The 20,380-nt window shown below is 41.8% G+C and overlaps 1 protein-coding gene across 3 annotated transcripts in view; it reads left to right on the top strand.

Moving 5' to 3' along the window:
• Shcbp1 (SHC binding and spindle associated 1) overlaps window positions 1–19,170 on the top strand; it is a 35,384-nt gene extending 16,214 nt beyond the window's left edge. For all 3 annotated transcript variants that reach the window (XM_026406899.2, XM_026406900.2, XM_026406898.2), the window contains 5 exons: window positions 11,311–11,442; window positions 12,630–12,748; window positions 16,632–16,718; window positions 17,051–17,192; window positions 18,845–19,170. In XM_026406899.2, the coding sequence (XP_026262684.2) occupies window positions 11,311–11,442; window positions 12,630–12,748; window positions 16,632–16,718; window positions 17,051–17,192; window positions 18,845–19,170 (806 nt within the window). The remainder of the gene's footprint in view (window positions 1–11,310; window positions 11,443–12,629; window positions 12,749–16,631; window positions 16,719–17,050; window positions 17,193–18,844) is intronic.
• Window positions 19,171–20,380: the final 1,210 nt, after the last annotated feature.

The following is a 20,380-nucleotide window of genomic DNA, read 5'->3' as shown; positions in this document are numbered from 1 at the left end:
TGCAGTCCCACCAGCAATGAACAAGAGTGCCCTTTTCCCCGCATCCTCTCCAGCACTTACTGTTGTTTGACTTCCTAATGGCTGCCAGTCTTACTGGAGTGAGATGGTATCTTAGGGTAGTTTTGATTTGCATTTCTCTGACTGCTAGTGATGGTGAGCATTTTTTCATGTACTTGTTGATTGATTGTATGTCCTCCTCTGAGAAGTGTCTGTTCAGGTCCTTGGCCCATTTATTGATTGGGTTATTTGTTATCTTATTGTCTAATTTTTTGAGTTCTTTGTATATTCTGGTAATTAGGGCTCTATCTGAAGTGTGTGGAGTAAAGATTTGTTCCCAGGATGTAGGCTCCCTGTTTATCTCTCTTATTGTTTCTTTTGCTGAGAAAAAACTTTTTAGTTTGAGTAAGTCCCATTTGTTGATTCTGTTTGTTAACTCTAGTGCTATGGGTGTCCTATTGAGGAATTTGGAGCCCGATCCCACAGCGTGCAGATCATAACCAACTTTTTCTTCTATCAGATGCCATGTCTCTGGTTTAATATCAAGCTCCTTGATCCATTTTGAGTTAACTTTTGTGCATGGCGAGAGATAGGGATTCAGATTCATTTTGGTGCAAATGGATTTCCAGTTTTCCCAGCACCATTTGTTGAAGATGCTATCCTTCCTCCATTGCATGCTTTTAGCCCCTTTATCAAAAATAAGATAGTTGTAGTTTTGTGGATTGGTTACTGTGTCCTCTATTCTGTACCATTGGTCCACCCGCCTGTTTTGGTACCAGTACCATGCTGTTTTAGTTACTATTGCTCTGTAGTATAGTTTGAAGTCTGGTATCGCTATACCGCCTGATTCACACTTCCTGCTTAGTATTGTTTTTGCTATTCTGGGTCTTTTATTATTCCATATGAATTTCCTGATTCTTTTATCGATTTCTACAAGATATGCTGTTGGGATTTTGATTGGCATTGCATTGAACTTATATAGGACTTTTGGTAATATCGTCATTTTGATGATGTTGGTTCTGCCTATCCATGAGCAGGGTATATTTTTCCATCTTCTAAGGTCTTCTTCTATGTCTTTCTTTAGGGTTCTGTAATTTTCATTGTATAAATCTTTCACCTCTTTTGTTAGGCTGATTCCCAAGTATTTTATTTTTTGGGGGGATATTGTGAATGGAGTAGTTGTCCTCATTTCCGTTTCAGAGGATTTGTCGCTGATATACAGGAATGCCTTTGATTTATGCGTGTTGATCTTATATCCTGCCACTTTGCTGAATTCATTTATTAGCTCTAATAGCTTCTTTGTAGACCCTTTTGGGTCTGCTAGGTATAGGATCATATCATCTGCAAATAGTGATAATTTAAGTTCTTCTTTTCCTATTTTTATGCCTTTAATTTCTTTCGTCTGCCTAATTGCTCTGGCCAGTGTCTCGAGGACTATGTTGAACAGAAGTGGTGAGAGAGGGCATCCCTGTCTTGTACCAGATCTTAGAGGGAATGCCTTCAATTTTTCTCCATTCAGAATGATGCTGGCCTGTGGCTTATCATAGATTGCTTTTACAATGTTGAGGTATGATCCAGTTATCCCTAATTTTTCCAGAGTTTTGAACATAAAGGGATGCTGTACTTTGTCGAATGCTTTTTCTGCATCTATCGAGATGATCATATGGTTCTTAATTTTAAGTCTATTGATGTGGTGGATAACATTTATTGATTTCCGTATATTGAACCAACCTTGCATACCAGGGATGAATCCTACTTGATCATGGTGTATAATTTTTTTGATATGTATTTGAATCCGATTCGCCAGAATTTTATTGAGGATTTTTGCATCAAGGTTCATTAGAGATATTGGTCTGTAGTTTTCTTTCTTTGAAGTATCTTTGTCTGGTTTCGGAATCAGGGTGATGTTGGCCTCGTAGAATGAATTTGGAAGTTCTCCCTCTTTTTCTATTTCCTGAAATAGCTTGAAAAGTATTGGTGTTAGTTCCTCTTTAAAGGTTTTGTAAAACTCTGCTGTATACCCATCCGGTCCTGGGCTTTTCTTAGTTGGTAGTCTTTTGATGGTTTCTTCTATTTCCTCTATTGTTATTGGTCTGTTTAGGTTGTCTATATCCTCCTGGCTCAATCTGGGCAGATCATAAGACTCAAGGAATTTATCTATGCCTTCACTATCTTCTATTTTATTGGAGTATAAGGATTCAAAGTAATTTCTGATTATCTTCTGTATTTCTGAAGTGTCTGTTGTGATATTGCCTTTTTCATCCCGTATGCTAGTAATTTGGGTTCTCTCTCTTCTTCTCTTCGTTAGTATGGCTAAGGGTCTGTCAATTTTATTTATTTTTTCAAAGAACCAGCTTTTAGTTTTGTCAATTTTTTCAATAGTTTCTTTTGTTTCAATTTCATTAATTTCAGCTCTGATTTTAATTATTTCTTGCCTTCTACTTCTTTTGCTGTTGTTTTGCTCTTCTTTTTCTAGGATTTTGAGATGAAGTATGAGATCATTTATTTGTTGGTTTTTTCTTTTTTTGAGGAATGAACTCCAAGCAATGAATTTTCCTCTTAAAACTGCTTTCAATGTGTCCCATAGATTCCGATATGTTGTGTCTGTGTTTTCATTTAACTCTAGGAATTTTTTAATTTCCTCCTTGATGTCTTCTAATACCCATTGATCACTCAGCAACCTGTTGTTCATTCTCCAGGTGATGCTTGATTTTTCCTTTATTCTTTTATCATTGATTTTCAGTTTCATTCCATTATGATCAGATAAGATGCATGGTATTATCTCTACCCCTTTGTATTGTCTAAGAGTTGCCCTGTGACATAGTATATGGTCTATTTTTGAGAAGGTTCCATGTGCTGCTGAGAAAAAAGTGTAGCTACTTGAAGTTGGGTGGTATAGTCTATATATGTCAATTAAGTCTAGGTTGTTAATTGTGTTATTGAGTTCTATAGTTTCCTTATTTAACTTTTGTTTGGAAGATCTATCCAGTGGTGAGAGAGGTGTGTTGAAGTCTCCCATGATTATTGTATGGTGGTCTATTAGACTCTTGAACTTGAGAAGAGTTTGCTTGATGAACACGGCTGCACCATTATTTGGGGCATATATATTTATGATTGTTATGTCTTGTTGGTGTATGGTTCCCTTGAGCAGTATGAAGTGTCCTTCTTTATCCCTTTTGATTGTCTTTGGCTTGAAATCTATTTTATTAGATATGAGTATGGACACTCCTGCTTGTTTCCGCGGTCCATATGAGTGATATGCCTTTTCCCAACCTTTCACCTTCAGTCTATGTATATCTTTTTCTATCAAATGCGTCTCCTGTAGACAGCATATTGTTGGGTCTTGTTTTGTGATCCATTCTACTAGCCTGTGTCTCTTAATTGGTGAGTTTAAGCCATTAACATTTAGGGTTATTATTGAGATGTGGTTTGTTCTTCTATCCATATTTGTTTATTGATGTTACTAAACCTGATTTGTTATCCTCTTTGACTACTTTCCCCCCTTTACTGTCCTACCTCCCATTGTTGGTTATCAATGTTATTTTCCATTTCCTCTTCCTGTAATGTTTTGCCGAGGATTTTTTGAAGATATGGTTTTCTAGCTGCGAATTCTTTTAACTTTTGTTTATCGTGGAAGGTTTTAATTTCATCTTCTAACCTGAAGCTTAATTTCGCCGGATACACGATTCTTGGTTGGAGCCCATTGTCTTTCAGTGTTTGAAATATGTTATTCCAGGATCTTCTAGCTTTCAGAGTCTGTGTTGAGAGATCAGCTGTTATCCTGATTGGTTTACCCCTAAATGTAATCTGCTTTCTTTCTCTTGCAGCTTTTAAAATTCTCTCCTTATTCTGTATGTTGGACATCTTCATTATAATGTGTCTAGGTGTGGATCTCTTATGATTTTGCACATTTGGCGTCCTGTAGGCTTCTAGGATTTGGGATTCTGTCTCAATCTTCAATTCTGGGAAGTTTTCTCGTATTATTTCACTGAATAGACTGTTTATTCCTTTGGCATGGAGCTCTGTGCCTTCCTGTATCCCAATGACTCTTAAATTTGGTCTTTTGATATTGTCCCATAATTCTTGGATGTTCTGCTCATGGTTTCTTAGCAGACTTGCTGAGCTGTCTATGTTCTTTTCCAGCTGAAATACTTTGTCTTCATTGTCTGATGTTCTCTCTTCTAAGTGATCTACTCTGCTGGTAGTATTCTCAATTGAGTTTTTAAGTTGGTTTATTGTTTCCTGCATTTCTAGAATTTCTATTTGTTTGTTTTTTATTACTTCTATCTCCCTGTGAAATTGATCTTTTACTTCCTGGATTTGTTTGTCAATGTGATCTTTCATTGTCTGATTTTGCTGTCTCATGTCTTCCTTGAGACTCCAGATCATCTGAAGCATATATATCCTGAACTCTTTATCTGATATTCCATCTGTTGCAGCTATTACCTCTTCTAAAGTTGAGTTGACCTGCATTGCTTGTGGTCCTTTCTTTCCTTGTCTTTTCATACTGCTCGCGTTTCTTTCTGCTTGGTGCAACTGTTGTGTTTTTGAAATTTACCCCCTATTTATTTATGTTGCTCTTGTATAGTTGGAAAGTCTCCCTTGCAGGGTGGGTAGTGGCTGTGCTCCTCCTCTAATTATGGTGGTCTGTCTATCACGCTGATCGGTCACAGGTCTGCCCCCCCTGCGTGCACAGGAGGCGGCTTTGCTCTGCCCCCACTCCAATTGTGGTAACGTAACTACCACGCCCTGGGGTCGTAGGTCCTGATCTGGATGTGGGTGGCGGCTCTGCTGGGTCCCCACTCCAATTGGTGTGACGAGTCTACCACGCTGGCATACCTCTAGGCCGGTGGGTCACAGTTCTGCACAGCCCCCACTCCCAATGGGAGTACCTGACTACCTCTCCAACGGGTCGCTGGGCCCCCTCCGGACCCGGGCGGCGACCCTGCTCCGCCCCCACTCCAACCAGTGTGACGCAACTGCCTCGGTGTTACGTGTCCACCACTCTGGCAAGCTACCTGGCCTGTCTTGCCAGTGGGCCGCAGGTCTGCCTGCCCGCTCTGCACAGCCCCTACTCCAAATGAGGTTACTTGGCTACCGCTTCGCGGGGTCGCTGGTCCTATTCTAGGCGTGGGCGGCTACTCTCTTCAGACCCAGCTGCGTTTGGGGTGTCATGCTACCACGCCGGCGGGTCACTTGGCCTGCTCTGGGTGCAGGTGGAAGCTCCACTCTGCCCCCACAGCACCCAACAGGACCCTGACTGAGAAGCAGACACCGCTGGTTCCCTAGCCTTGGGTCAAAGCAGCTTCGGTAGCCAGAACTCCGCCTCTCCTATCTCGATACACTCTCCGCTGGGAGCTGGCTCCAGCGAGCGACCCCCACGGGTTCCCTAGCCCCAGGCCAAAACTGTTCCGGGAGTCAGAACCCAGTCGCCCCTAGCTCAGCGCACGCTCCACTTGGAGCTGGCCTCCACCGGCAGTCTCCGCAGTTTCCTCAGACCTGGGCCAGGTTAGCCCCGGGAACCAGAATCCAGCTGCTCAGTGCCTGGTACACGCCTTGCCAGGCATGAGCCTCTAGGAGTATTCTCCACAAGATCCCCAGTCCCGAGCCTGAGCAAGAAATCTGTCTGCTAGACGCAGGCAACTACCAGCCTGAAATCACCTGTTCCGTCGCTGGATGAGCTGAGATCAATAGAACATGGGGATGATTACATCATCTCTCCGAAATGGCGGCTGCTGTCCTCCTCTGTGGTCCGACCGGTGTCTGGAACCCAACTGGACCGCTTCTCTCCTCTGTCTCAAAGCTGGAACTCAGCACTAAGCACTGCCAAAGTCCTAGCGCCAAACCGCTAGAGGCAGTTCACAGACTCAGGCCTGCGGAGCCTGGTCTGGCCGCCTCCGAGCCGGCTGGGGGTGGGGTGGGGTGGTGGGAATGTGGATCCTATCGCTGGACCGCCAGAGGCCGTTCACAGACTCAAGCCTGCGGGGCCCAGTCTGGCCGCCGCCCGTGGCCGGCCGGCGGGGTTGTGTCCCTGGTCCGCTTTGCTCCGAACTGGCTGGGGGTGGGGTGGGGTGTTAGGAGTGTGGATCCTAGCACCAAGCCGCTGGAGTCAGTTCACAGACTTAGGCCTGCGGGGCCCAGTAGGTTCCTATGTTCGCTGCAGTTCAGCGGCGGCCGGCGGGATTGTGTCCCTGATCTGCGATGCACCGAGCCGGCTGGGGGTGGGGTGGTAGGAATGTGGATCCTATCGCTGGACCGCCAGAGGCCGTTCACAGACTCAAGCCTGCGGGGCCCAGTCTGGCCGCCGCCCGTGGCCGGCCGGCGGGGTTGTGTCCCTGGTCCGCTTTGCTCCGAACTGGCTGGGGGTGGGGTGGGGTGTTAGGAGTGTGGATCCTAGCACCAAGCCGCTGGAGTCAGTTCACAGACTTAGGCCTGCGGGGCCCAGTAGGTTCCTATGTTCGCTGCAGTTCAGCGGCGGCCGGCGGGATTGTGTCCCTGATCTGCGATGCACCGAGCCGGCTGGGGGTGGGGTGGTAGGAATGTGGATCCTATCGCTGGACCGCCAGAGGCCGTTCACAGACTCAAGCCTGCGGGGCCCAGTCTGGCCGCCGCCCGTGGCCGGCCGGCGGGGTTGTGTCCCTGGTCCGCTTTGCTCCGAACTGGCTGGGGGTGGGGTGGGGTGTTAGGAGTGTGGATCCTAGCACCAAGCCGCTAGAGTCAGTTCACAGACTCAGGCCTGCGGGGCCCAGTAGGTTCCTATGTTCGCTGCAGTTCAGCGGCGGCCGGCGGGATTGTGTCCCTGATCTGCGATGCACCGAGCCGGCTGGGGGTGGGGTGGTAGGAATGTGGATCCTATCGCTGGACCGCCAGAGGCCGTTCACAGACTCAAGCCTGCGGGGCCCAGTCTGGCCGCCGCCCGTGGCCGGCCGGCGGGGTTGTGTCCCTGGTCCGCTTTGCTCCGAACTGGCTGGGGGTGGGGTGGGGTGTTAGGAGTGTGGATCCTAGCACCAAGCCGCTGGAGTCAGTTCACAGACTTAGGCCTGCGGGGCCCAGTAGGTTCCTATGTTCGCTGCAGTTCAGCGGCGGCCGGCGGGATTGTGTCCCTGATCTGCGATGCACCGAGCCGGCTGGGGGTGGGGTGGTAGGAATGTGGATCCTATCGCTGGACCGCCAGAGGCCGTTCACAGACTCAAGCCTGCGGGGCCCAGTCTGGCCGCCGCCCGTGGCCGGCCGGCGGGGTTGTGTCCCTGGTCCGCTTTGCTCCGAACTGGCTGGGGGTGGGGTGGGGTGTTAGGAGTGTGGATCCTAGCACCAAGCCGCTGGAGTCAGTTCACAGACTTAGGCCTGCGGGGCCCAGTAGGTTCCTATGTTCGCTGCAGTTCAGCGGCGGCCGGCGGGATTGTGTCCCTGATCTGCGATGCACCGAGCCGGCTGGGGGTGGGGTGGTAGGAATGTGGATCCTATCGCTGGACCGCCAGAGGCCGTTCACAGACTCAAGCCTGCGGGGCCCAGTCTGGCCGCCGCCCGTGGCCGGCCGGCGGGGTTGTGTCCCTGGTCCGCTTTGCTCCGAACTGGCTGGGGGTGGGGTGGGGTGTTAGGAGTGTGGATCCTAGCACCAAGCCGCTGGAGTCAGTTCACAGACTTAGGCCTGCGGGGCCCAGTAGGTTCCTATGTTCGCTGCAGTTCAGCGGCGGCCGGCGGGATTGTGTCCCTGATCTGCGATGCACCGAGCCGGCTGGGGGTGGGGTGGTAGGAATGTGGATCCTATCGCTGGACCGCCAGAGGCCGTTCACAGACTCAAGCCTGCGGGGCCCAGTCTGGCCGCCGCCCGTGGCCGGCCGGCGGGGTTGTGTCCCTGGTCCGCTTTGCTCCGAACTGGCTGGGGGTGGGGTGGGGTGTTAGGAGTGTGGATCCTAGCACCAAGCCGCTAGAGTCAGTTCACAGACTCAGGCCTGCGGGGCCCAGTAGGTTCCTATGTTCGCTGCAGTTCAGCGGCGGCCGGCGGGATTGTGTCCCTGATCTGCGATGCACCGAGCCGGCTGGGGGTGGGGTGGTAGGAATGTGGATCCTATCGCTGGACCGCCAGAGGCCGTTCACAGACTCAAGCCTGCGGGGCCCAGTCTGGCCGCCGCCCGTGGCCGGCCGGCGGGGTTGTGTCCCTGGTCCGCTTTGCTCCGAACTGGCTGGGGGTGGGGTGGGGTGTTAGGAGTGTGGATCCTAGCACCAAGCCGCTGGAGTCAGTTCACAGACTTAGGCCTGCGGGGCCCAGTAGGTTCCTATGTTCGCTGCAGTTCAGCGGCGGCCGGCGGGATTGTGTCCCTGATCTGCGATGCACCGAGCCGGCTGGGGGTGGGGTGGTAGGAATGTGGATCCTATCGCTGGACCGCCAGAGGCCGTTCACAGACTCAAGCCTGCGGGGCCCAGTCTGGCCGCCGCCCGTGGCCGGCCGGCGGGGTTGTGTCCCTGGTCCGCTTTGCTCCGAACTGGCTGGGGGTGGGGTGGGGTGTTAGGAGTGTGGATCCTAGCACCAAGCCGCTGGAGTCAGTTCACAGACTTAGGCCTGCGGGGCCCAGTAGGTTCCTATGTTCGCTGCAGTTCAGCGGCGGCCGGCGGGATTGTGTCCCTGATCTGCGATGCACCGAGCCGGCTGGGGGTGGGGTGGTAGGAATGTGGAACCTATCGCTGGACCGCCAGAGGCCGTTCACAGACTCAAGCCTGCGGGGCCCAGTCTGGCCGCCGCCCGTGGCCGGCCGGCGGGGTTGTGTCCCTGGTCCGCTTTGCTCCGAACTGGCTGGGGGTGGGGTGGGGTGTTAGGAGTGTGGATCCTAGCACCGAGCCGCTGGAGTCAGTTCACAGACTTAGGCCTGCGGGGCCCAGTAGGTTCCTATGTTCGCTGCAATTCAGCGGCGGCCGGCGGGATTGTGTCCCTGATCTGCGATGCACCGAGCCGGCTGGGGGTGGGGTGGTAGGAATGTGGATCCTATCGCTGGACCGCCAGAGGCCGTTCACAGACTCAAGCGGTGGCCGGCGGGATTGTGTCCCTGGTCCGCGTTGCGGAGATTCACTCACCTGGGACCAACTGACCCCTCCCACAGACTTACTAGTTATCGGCAGGTCTCCTTTCAGTGGAAAGTTGTTAGAAGTTCCTCAGCATGCCCCATGCAAGTGTATTTATGTGTCTCTCTGATCCCGTTACTGCGGAGGTATAGAAAATGCTGCCTGCTCGCCGGCCGCCATGTTGGATCCCCCCAAAGTATACTTTTGAGAACATCAATATTTGAAGGTTGTATAAAAGCAACTTTTTTTTTTTTTTTAGTTTATAGATCTTTATTTATTTGTATATGGTGCTAAGAATTGAATCCAGTGCCTCATGCGTGCTAGGCAAGCATGCTACCACTGAGCCACAACCAACCCCTTAAAAGCAACTTTTTAACAGTAATAATCTTAAAATTCATTCAGAATGATTCCTAAATTTAGTTTAGTTCACAATTGTTCATTTTGGTTCTGCATATTTCTATAAAGTAAAATTTAGGTGCACCTGTTCAACTATTTACCAGAACAGCTTCAAGTTAGTAATAAAGCTTGTAATGCAAAAAAAAAAAAAAAAAAAAAAAAGGATATATCATTTTGTGACTTAAGCAGCTGTTCACAAATGGCTAAAGCTATGTTCTTTATCTTGTCAAAACTTCTTAATGGAAGCAAGACTGGGAGTTTAATTTCCTGCTGTTCACTACTATATCATCGTCCCCTTTTTTGTTTTATGTTTATAATTTTTGTTTTTTCTCCTCTCCAATATCTGATTTATCATAGATGTATGTGTATAAAAAACACATCTGCAGAGTAAATCACTGCAATAAAAACACTTTATTTTTTGGCATAGTGAAAATAACATTGATATTATATTGTTTGGTGGATAAAAATTCTTTCTAGATTGGTGAAGAAATAATAATGTAATTGCCAGAATGTTATAAATAACCATAGAATTCTGATGGGTGAGTATAAAAATGACTATAAATTTACTAACCGAGGGCATTTCTAAGAATTGGGGAATCAGATGTGATCTGCAGTGTGAATGTGTGGAGTACTAGTGATTCATCGATAACACTTGTTACAAGTGTTACAAGTGTATTGAGTACCTACTGTGTGCAGGTTTCATAAATATGTGCAGGGTGAATAGCTCTTACAGTAGGCCTTTTTTGTTTAAAAAATCTATTCAATTAGGTGATGGTTTTGTTTTTAACTACTAAGAATACATAATTTGTATAATAATCTCAGGTTTTTTCCCTCAACATGGAATTCTTTTTATATTTTTTTTTATTTTTCTGAAGATAAACAATGATTGTTATAGGAAATATGCAAAGTACTGACAGACACAAAGAATCAGAAACAACTCAATCCAATTATCCAATGTCCACCCTGGTAGCATTCTTGTGTTTGGAGTCTTAGTGCCCCTCAAGGCTTGTCTAAACTCTTCAAGTAGCTTTGCTGTTCAATGCTGTTACTACTTTCATCTACTCAAGCAAAGGCTCTTCTTTATGAAAAGCCTAGAAAAAACAATGCACCAAACATCCAGATACTTAACTATATCTTAGAGTTTTTTCTTACAGCTTTGTTTGTGTGCTTCTGTTTTATGATGAAAGAAAATTCTCTAGTTTTCTGTAAGAGCATCCAGAGGCTTGGCCTGCATTATTAGTTGGATTAAGATTTTGTTGAGTACAATGGTGTGCACTGTATTCCCAGCTACTGGGCAGGTGCAGGCAGGAGGATTGCTTGAGGCTAGCTTAGGCAGCATTAGTAACACCCTATCTCAGAAAGAAAAGAAAGAAAAGAAAGAGATTTATGAAACCTGATTTTTAAAAATTGGTTAATAAAGTAGACTTTTTTTTGTATTAGCTTAAACTGTTTGAAGTTAATTTGTCAGGTTCTAATTTTGAGAAATGCTAGATATATTCCATATAATTTATATTAGAGCCGCAAAATCTTAGGGGAAAACTTAGAAGGGCTGAATGCCTTAGAATGATTTATTTTTTTATAGCAGTTTTGTAAGTGAATTTAGTGGTGAACTGACCTAAGGTGGTTGGCAGAGCAGTCTTCCTAATATGGGGACAGATTGGAGGGTTGTTATTAAAAGTTGGATACCTTGACTTAAACTACACAAGGTATGTAGAGAAAGAGATTTTATTTAAATAAAACTAACATTGATTGTCTCGAATTATCATTTGGAAATATTTAGACTAGTGAAATTTGTTCTAACATTTTTGTGTTCAGATGTTTTCCCTCACCCTTCTTGAGTGTTCTTGCTTTCTTCCTTAGGATATGGTCTACCAGATGATATTGTGATAGAAAAGAGAGGCAAAGGAGATACTTTTGTGGATTGCACAGGTGCGGATATTAAAATCTCAAACATAAAATTTGTTCAGCATGATGCTGTAGAAGGAATCTTAAGTAAGTACCTGAATATTTGGTGCATTTTTTTTCCTAGGCTTTGAAAGACTATTTTCTATGAAAGATAGAATGTAACTCAATACCACTGGAGTATATGGAAGGCTGATTAGTTACTGTGTACATAGCATGATGAGTTAAGCAGTTTACCTTAAGGTGAAAAATAGTTCAACTTATTCTTTTTTTTTTTTTTTTTTTTTTTCTCCTAGTTCAGCTTATTCTTGAAAACTTATTGGTTTATTATCATTTTCTTTTCTTTTCTGTGTGATTAATTATTTTAAAGCATTCCAAAATTGTATTTTGTGTTCTTTGTATTCATTTTAGCATTAGACTGAAACTTGCTTCTTTGACATTGTGCTAAGGTTTGGATATAGTTTGTCTCCCAAATGTTCTTGTGCTTAAAGCTTGGTGGTGGTGTTGATGTGGTAGAATCTTTAAGAGATGGGATGTAGTGGAGGTAATTAGGTCACAGGGGTTCCACACTCATGAATGGATTAATGCAGGTCTCATGGGAGTTGATCAGTTCCCCTGAGAGTGGGTTGGCCCATGCCCACTCTCTTGTTTCCTTGGTAGTACATGTTTCCCTTCTGTATGCAGCTGATGTCATTTCTTCTCTTCCATGTTGTCATACAGCTGGGAAGATCTTGCCAGACACCATGCTGTTTGGACTTTTTACCCACCAGAATAATGAGCCAAATAAACTTTTTTTTTTAACATTACCAATGTCAGGTATTTTGTTATAGCAACACAAAACATTGTTTCCTAGAATCTGTATCACACAGCTTTTGGACTTTTTCTTCTTCCTTCCGGGTCACTTAGCAGAGTTGCTTGTATATGTATATGTATATGTATATGTATATGTATATGTATATGTATATGTATATGTATGTGTATATGTATATGTATATGTTTGTGTGTATGTTTGTGTAGGGTGTTTTTTTTTTTTGTAATGAATAGATGCTTTTGCATTTCTGAGGTCAAGTCATTTTCTAAGGAAGTTGCCTTTAGGTTTTAGAAAATAACTCACTATAGTGATTATTTAAATTTTATAAATTTGTAATTCAGCTAACAGTTTAAATGGTACCTCTTGAGGATACTTAGACTATATTTAATGTCAACTCTAGGATATTTCTAATATTGGAATAGTCACATTACTTCTTAAAGCAGTTGACTGTTTATTTTTATCATAGTCATTCACCGTGGCAAGACTACATTGGAAAACTGTGTGTTGCAATGTGAAACTACAGGAGTCACAGTACGAACATCAGCTGAATTTTTAATGAAGAACTCAGATTTATATGGTGCCAAGGTATGGCGGAAGTAATTATTTAGTTTAAGTTTTATATAATTAAACTATGGGACGAAGATATAGATGTGTACTTCAATTCTCTTTCTTCAGAGAAGTTTAGATACTTATTATCCACTAAATCAGCCCAAGTCTTCTTATTTAGCCACTAAGCATAAGCACAATACTGTAGTATTTTTAAAACGGAGATTAGGAAGGAAAAGAATAAATCTCATAATTTCTCTTTGGTAATTTAAAAATAAATTAAGATCCTTAAAATTATAACTTTTAAGCAATTTTGAAACAGCTGAAGCTCAGTTGCTTTTTAAAAAAACTTTTGAATTTGAGATAATTATAGATTTATATGCTATTATAAGAAATAATACAGAGAGATCCCATATGTGTACGCTTTACCAGTTTCCCTTGCAAAACTATAGTACAATGTCACAACTAGGGTATTGACACTGGTTCAGTTGAAGCAAAGAATGTTTTCACCACCACAAAGATCCCTATGTTGCCACTTTGTAGCCAAACTCATTTGCCTCTCCCACCAACCTTCTTAACTATTGGCAAACTCATCTGTTCTCCATTTCTATTATTTCATCATTTCAAGAATGTTATATAAATGCAATTACAGAGTATATAACCTTTTGGAATTTTTCACTTAGTGCAGTTCTTTGGTGTTTTATCCAGAATTTGTATGTACCAATAGTTTCTTCCGTTTTATTGTTGATAAATAGCCCAACATGTGGTCGTTTCAGTTTGTTTATTCACCTATTGAAGAAGTAGATGATCTAGATTTTCTCTCATTTTTATCTGTTGTGAGCTTCTTCAACTTCATAGAGCATATCTATAAAAAGCTGTTTATATTTAATGATGAAATACTGAATGTATTCCTCCTAAATCAAGAACAAGGTAAGGATATCTGCTCTCACCACAAATATTCAACATAGTGTTAGAAGTTCTAGCCAGTTCAATAAGGCAAGAAAAAGGAGGCAAAGGAAATCTCCAAAAATACTACTGGTTCTGAAGTTATCTTCTATTTCTTTGCTGAGACTTTCATTTTCTTTAAGTATGTTCACAATTGCTAATTGCAGTATTTTTTTTAATCATGGTTCTTTTGATATTATTGTCAACTAATTCTAACATCTTAGACATTTTTATAGTTTTGACATCAGTTGATTGTCTTACTTAGTTTGGCATCTTCCTGGTTTTTGGTGTTTTAAATGATTTTCAGTTGAAACCTGGACATTTTTGTATTGTTATGAGAGTCTGGATCTTCTGTTTTAACTGGGCTTCTCTGAGTGCTATAAAGAGGATGGGGCAGGATTGATTCTCAGGTTGGGTGGGGTACTTGTACTGCTGGGTGGAAGTGAGAGATCCAGCTTCCCTCCTGGTTTCCAATGACACTGTTGTACTTGGGGCTTGTCTTATTACCACTGAGCAATGATGAAAGTCCAGGTTCTCCATGAGGCCTGCTCTGATACCACCCCAGTGGGGATGGTTGAAAGGCTCTTGTCAATGTCAGGTGGAGGTAAAGTCTGGACTTCCCATGTAGTCTCTACTGACACTGCTAGGCCAAGGGTCTTGGTTCCAACTACTAGGGATGAAAAAGTTACCTGGTTACAGCCTGGTTTAAGCAGAAGAAGTCTAGGCTCTCCAACTTTGCCAGCGTTTGTGGGAATGGGGGCTGCTGTTGTTGTTTTATCCTCTGTGGTATTTGGCTGGAATAGAGCTGTTATTGTAAGTTTTCTATCTTTAGGTTGTCTGGTCTTTTGACTAGACAGAGCAATCCCTTTTTTTTTTTTTTCCTTTGTCTGTTCATGTTTCTGGATCACCAGCTTCTTCAGTGTGGGGATTATGAGGCAGAAGGAAAATCCAGGGAACTGACCATTGTGTTGGTGTCATTCTTTGTGTTTTGAAGTCCCAAGCAGTTCTGCCTTCTTCTCTCCACTTTTTAAAAAAATATTGTATTTTAGTTGTAGATGGACACACATCTTTATTTATTTATTTATTTATTTATTTATTTATTTATTTATGTTTGTATGTGGTGCTGAGGATTGAATCCAGTGCCTCATACATGTGAGCCAAGTGCTCAACCACTGAGCCCAACCCTAGCCCACTTTTCAGTCTTTTTCTACTTGTTTTGAATATATTGCCTATGTTTTTGATTATACCTAACAGAAGGAATAGGAACATGTACTTCATCACATTTAGTGTGAATGGGGCAACTATTTTTAACTGCCAAATAGCTGTTCACTTCATTTTCTAGGCGATTGCTGGTTTAAATTGTCCTTTTAAAATTTTACATTATTCCTTCACATTATAGGTTGATATTTAATTTTAACTATTTTGTTGAATATTCACATGCCTTATAATGGCATATCAGTATGACATATACAACTATGAATACCATATAGCCTTGGTGTGTAGTAGGCTATACCATCTAGGATTATGTAGGTTCACGCTAAGATTACACAATGACAAAATCACCCAACAACAAATTTCTCAGAACATATCCCTATTATTAAGTGACCTATGGATGTATATATATTTTTTCAGTATACTCCTAAATCTTTTTGCACATAACCCCAAACTGAAAATCTTTTAGCTTAATTAGCAATTAAAAAAAACATTTTATAGAAGAGTTAGGGTTAGTGTGTACATAGGGTTCAGCCATATGTAAAGGAGGAAGTAATAACAAATGTACTCTCATGGAATACTACTACTCCAGAAAAAACAACTCAACACCCATGCAGTAGATGTGTCATAAATGATTATAACTTTTTAATCAATGATATGATGAATTAACGTATTCTGAAATGGTTTCTTTTTCTTTCTTTTTAAAAATGTTTTTAGTTATAGATGGACACATTTTTTATTCATTCATTCATTCATTTATTAATTCATTTATTTATAATGTGTTGCTGAGGATCAAACCCAGTGCCTCATGCATATTAGTCAAGCACTCTACCACTGAGCCACAACCCCGGCCCCACACCCATGAAATGCTTTCTTAATTATAAAGATTTTTGTTTTCTAAAGTATGTAATATAATATTAGCAATAAATAGTTACTGTTACTTTTTTGTTGATACCATGTGGTATCATGGGACAATGTGAGAGAATTGGATCATGGTGGGTCTTTCTGGTTACCATGAATAAGTAACATTTGTATTAACTGCTAATTTTAACATGAGTGTAGTAGTAGAGGCCATTGCTTGACTCATAGAAGTGATTTTAAAATCATTATGGTAGGGTTATTTTAAACTGTCTTGTTTTTAAAAACAGAATCTTATTTCTGTCTTCAAATTTCAGTATTTTACTAGACTCATGCTGTTCTCCAACTAATTGAGTATGTTTGAGAATGGTCATTTTAAGTGCATCTTTCAACAAAATTGTTAAATGACTATTTTTTTTTTTTGGCAGAATCAGAAAACATTTGTCTAGAATGAGAGTGGAATAAAAATCAAGTTTTGACACTCTTAACCACTGTGTGTGTGTGTGTGTGTGTTAAATAATCAACAATTTGTTGGAAATGGAGCAAATAGAAATGTTGATTAAAAATACCTAAAGCCAGGCACAATGGTGCACAAGTGCCTCCAGAGGCTGAGACAGGAGGATCACGAGTTCAAATCCAGCCTCAGCAAAAGTGAGGTGCTAAGTAACTCAGTGAAACCCTGTCTCTAAATAAAATACAAAATAGGGCTAGGGATGTGGCTCAGTGATCAAGTGTTCTTGAGTTCAATCCCTGGTTAAAAAAAAAGAAAAGAAATACTTAAAGAAAGTCATCTGTAAAACACTTTATCTTTGTATGTTACATTTTTTTTTCTGTGTTAAAGGCTAAAAAGTCATTGTAATAAATCTTTTTAAAACTGATTGTCATTACCCCAAATTGTAACTTACAGGGTGCTGGTATTGAAATATATCCTGGGAGTAAGTGTATCCTGAGTGACAATGGGATCCATCATTGCAAGGAGGGGATCCTCATTAAGGTGAGCATTAGCTGAAATACATTCTTTCTAAAGATTAGAATGGTTTCACCTAAGAAATTATGTTTTATTAAATTTCTATGTTGGATTCTATTGCTTTCTAGTTTTGAAAGCATTTACATCATAGAAATTTAAATAATACAAGTAGTTGGTGATTTCTTGTGAAAGAGCTTTGCTGTCTTTAGATATGCAGAAGTGACAGGAACACTATGTCACTCTGGTGCAAATAAGCATAGATTTTCTACTTTATTTTTAGAATGGTATGAAAAAAGATTTTTAAAACAGGCAATGTTGAATATGACAGTTTCTTAAGACATTTGTTTTCAATGTCACAGGACTTCTTAGATGAGCATTATGACATTCCCAAAATATCCATGGTAAATAATGTCATACATAATAATGAAGGTTATGGTGTTGTTTTGGTGAAGCCTACAATTTTCTCTGAACTGCAAGACAATGCCCACGATGGAATTGAAGGTAGGCTATATTTAGTAATTTTTTATATAAAGACCATATATGGTTTGCTTTATTTCAGCATTAAACTGAGTCTTCCTCCCCTCTTTAAAAATATTCCTAGAACATGCTTAGGCATGGACATAGAGAAGCTTGGTAAAGTGTTAGCATTATAGAATCTCAGGGTGAGAGAGACTTTGAATGTCAACAAGTTCATCTGTTCATTCAAAACTTGATGTGGTGGTTTCTGTGACCCCCACACTCCCCTTGTTTTCATGCTTGGTTTTCTGTAAGTGTATAGAATAAGGATAGGTATATGCTAGCAGTGGTGGCTCCTACTAGCATTTGTTAAGGGAGGAGGCAGAGAAGTAAGTGTGCCAGGTTGAAGGCTGCATTTACTTAGGGATATACTGGAGCTTGCTTCTATTTTTTATTGGTAGAAGTTAAGTGTCTCATTGTCACCTGCCTTTCTTGGCAGCAAAATGAGCTAGCTCAGTGGAGATTCATGAATTTTAAGCCATGATGCAGGTCACTATTAAATCTCAGTTATAGATAGGGATTAGACATTTATGTGGATAAGGGAAGTTTAAAGCAGTTTAAATAGTAGTCCTTGTTATTCCTCAGAATATGCTCTATTTATATCTCTAGAAGTTTTTATCTCCACACAGGTCTCACAGTGTGAAATTAAGGTGTCAGGTTAGCAGAATTTTATCTGAAAGCTCTGGTGAAAGAATCTACTTAATTCATGTCATTTCACTGGCTGAATCCGTTCCTTTAGGTTGAAGGACTGAGGTCTCTGTTTTTTTTTTTTTGCTGGCTGTTGGTTGGGGATCATATTCAGCTCCTTGTCTCATTGTCTCAATCCTTCTTAGCTACAGAGAACCTCCCTGAAGGCAAATTTCTCTGACTTCCTCTTCCTCAACTAGCTGGAGAAAATTAATTAGTACATTGAAAAATTACAATGCAAAGTTCTGTTGCCGTTTAAGAATAATGAGTGTGGGGTTGGGGGTGAAGCTCAGTGGTAGAGCGCTTGCCTAGCATGTATGAGGCCCTGGGTTTGATCCTCAGCACTGCATAAAAATAAATAAGGGTCTGGGACTGTAGCTCAGTGGCACAGCACTTGCCTAGCATGTGTGAGGCACTGAGTTCAATCCTCAGTACCACATACAAAAACATAAACATAAAATAAAGGCATTGTGTCCATCTACAACTACAAAAAAATTTAAAAAAATAAATAAATAAAATAAAGGTGTCCATCTACAACCAAAAAAAGTAAAGGAGAAAAAAAAAGAATAATGATCGTAACACCAGGGGTTGGGGATCGTGGGACCTATCTAGAATTAGCTGCTAGATTAGAAGTTTAAGAAAAGTAGCACTATCTATTAATCTTTGCATCCTAGCTCCTAATGCAGTGCCTAGCAGACAGTAAATACCCAGGATATGTCTGTCGAGTGAATGAGATTCTAGGATGAAGAAGGTAAATAAAGAAGTTAAAATTGGTGAAGAGTAAGACAACTGCCAGTTGAGAATCTTATGGCAAAGAATTTGTAAAATACAAATATATCAGGAGTCCTGGGCAGAAAAAAACTTGAAAGCTCTAACAGACTGTGTAGATATATGTTTTAGTTTGGTTAGACTGTTTATTGAACTTTGTTATAATTTATTTGTTTCTCCAGAAAATAAAGCACTTAAAATTCAGACAAGTGAAGAGGCAGATGCAGCTGAAAGAGTGGATCTAGAAGAGCTGATTCAGTGTGCAACAGGCAGAATGGAGCTTTATGAAAGAACTGACCTTTCTGAGCAAGTTGAGGGTAATTGTGAAATTGTAAATGAACTAGTTGCTGTCTCTACACAAAAAGGCCACATGAAGAAGAAAAGGTTGAGTGAACTGGGGATCACACAAGCTGATGACAACTTAATGTCACAGGAGATGTTTGTTGCAATTGTGGGGAACCAGTTTAAGTGGAATGGAAAAGGGAGTTTTGGCACTTTTCTTTTCTGACGACAGTGATGTAGATAACAAAATATTGAATTTTGCACATGCTGCTCTAAGAATCACTGCTGCTCTGTAGTTTGCTTTATGTTGTATTTTATATTTTATATATTTGATTGGGCTTGAGTGAAAAGTAGATTTATTTCTATCTGCAGCTATTGCACATAAAACACTCTTCATAAGAAAGGTCGTAAAAACAAAATAATTGGAGATTTCTTATTTAGAATGTCTTGTTTTCTTAAACACATAGTTCTCATATTAAGCCTGCTGTGTAGCTTTCTAGTGTGAATACACTTTAATCCAGCACTTCAAAGAGGAGGAAGAAAGGTAGGGAATGCAAGACAGTATGCACCAAAATGCAGTAGGTATCACATGTGCAGGGTTCTTCTAGAGTTGTCTTTTTATCCCAATTACAGTGAGTCTGATTTCCACACTATATTTGCATAATACTTGTCTTAAAATAAAAGCTTTTATGATTGGGAAGTTATCTAACTAATCAGACTTATTATTGAGAATTTGAGTAGAATGAATTTTTATGTTGAACTATGCAATCATAAAGTCAGCAATAGATAACTTAGCAGGTTTAAAGCAGAAACAAAATGTGTTGTTTGGAGTCATGTGTTCGTAGAGTATTTCCAGTACTGAATGTGAATGATTAAAAAGAAAGTCTTTTTCTTTCACCATAACAGTATTCTGATCGTATTTCTTACATAGTCAAAATGATTACCTATACAACCTATGTCAACTATGTATTCTTGGTATCTTACATTGTAAACATAGCTTTTAAACATATTTAAAATTTAAAAAGCTATATGTGACATTAATATGCCTACTGATTAAAATTATACTGATGAAACAATAAAATGGAATCTTGTTCTATTTTTCCAAACACATTATTGACTGTACTACCAATGTAGCATTTGTAGCACCCAATATTTTGATATATTTTTAGTGTTTCAGAAAGAATATTATAATACTGGGGATGGTGGTGCAGACCTGTAATCCCAGTGGCTTGGGAGGCTGAGGCAGGAGGATTGTGAGTTCAAAGCCAGCCTCAGCAAAATCGAGGAGCTAAGCAACTCAGTGAGACTCTTTCTCTAAATAAAATACAAAGTAAGTAGGGCTCGGGATGTGGCTCAGTGGTCAAGCGCGCCTGAGTTCAATCCCCAGTAAACCCCCCTACCCCCCCACCCCATCCCACCCCCCGCCAAAAAAAAAA

The sequence above is a fragment of the Urocitellus parryii genome, chromosome 15, assembly GCF_045843805.1.
Source record: "Urocitellus parryii isolate mUroPar1 chromosome 15, mUroPar1.hap1, whole genome shotgun sequence".
In the NCBI taxonomy this organism is placed as follows: Eukaryota; Metazoa; Chordata; class Mammalia; order Rodentia; family Sciuridae; genus Urocitellus; species Urocitellus parryii.
This window is presented reverse-complemented; position numbering and strand designations above follow the sequence as displayed.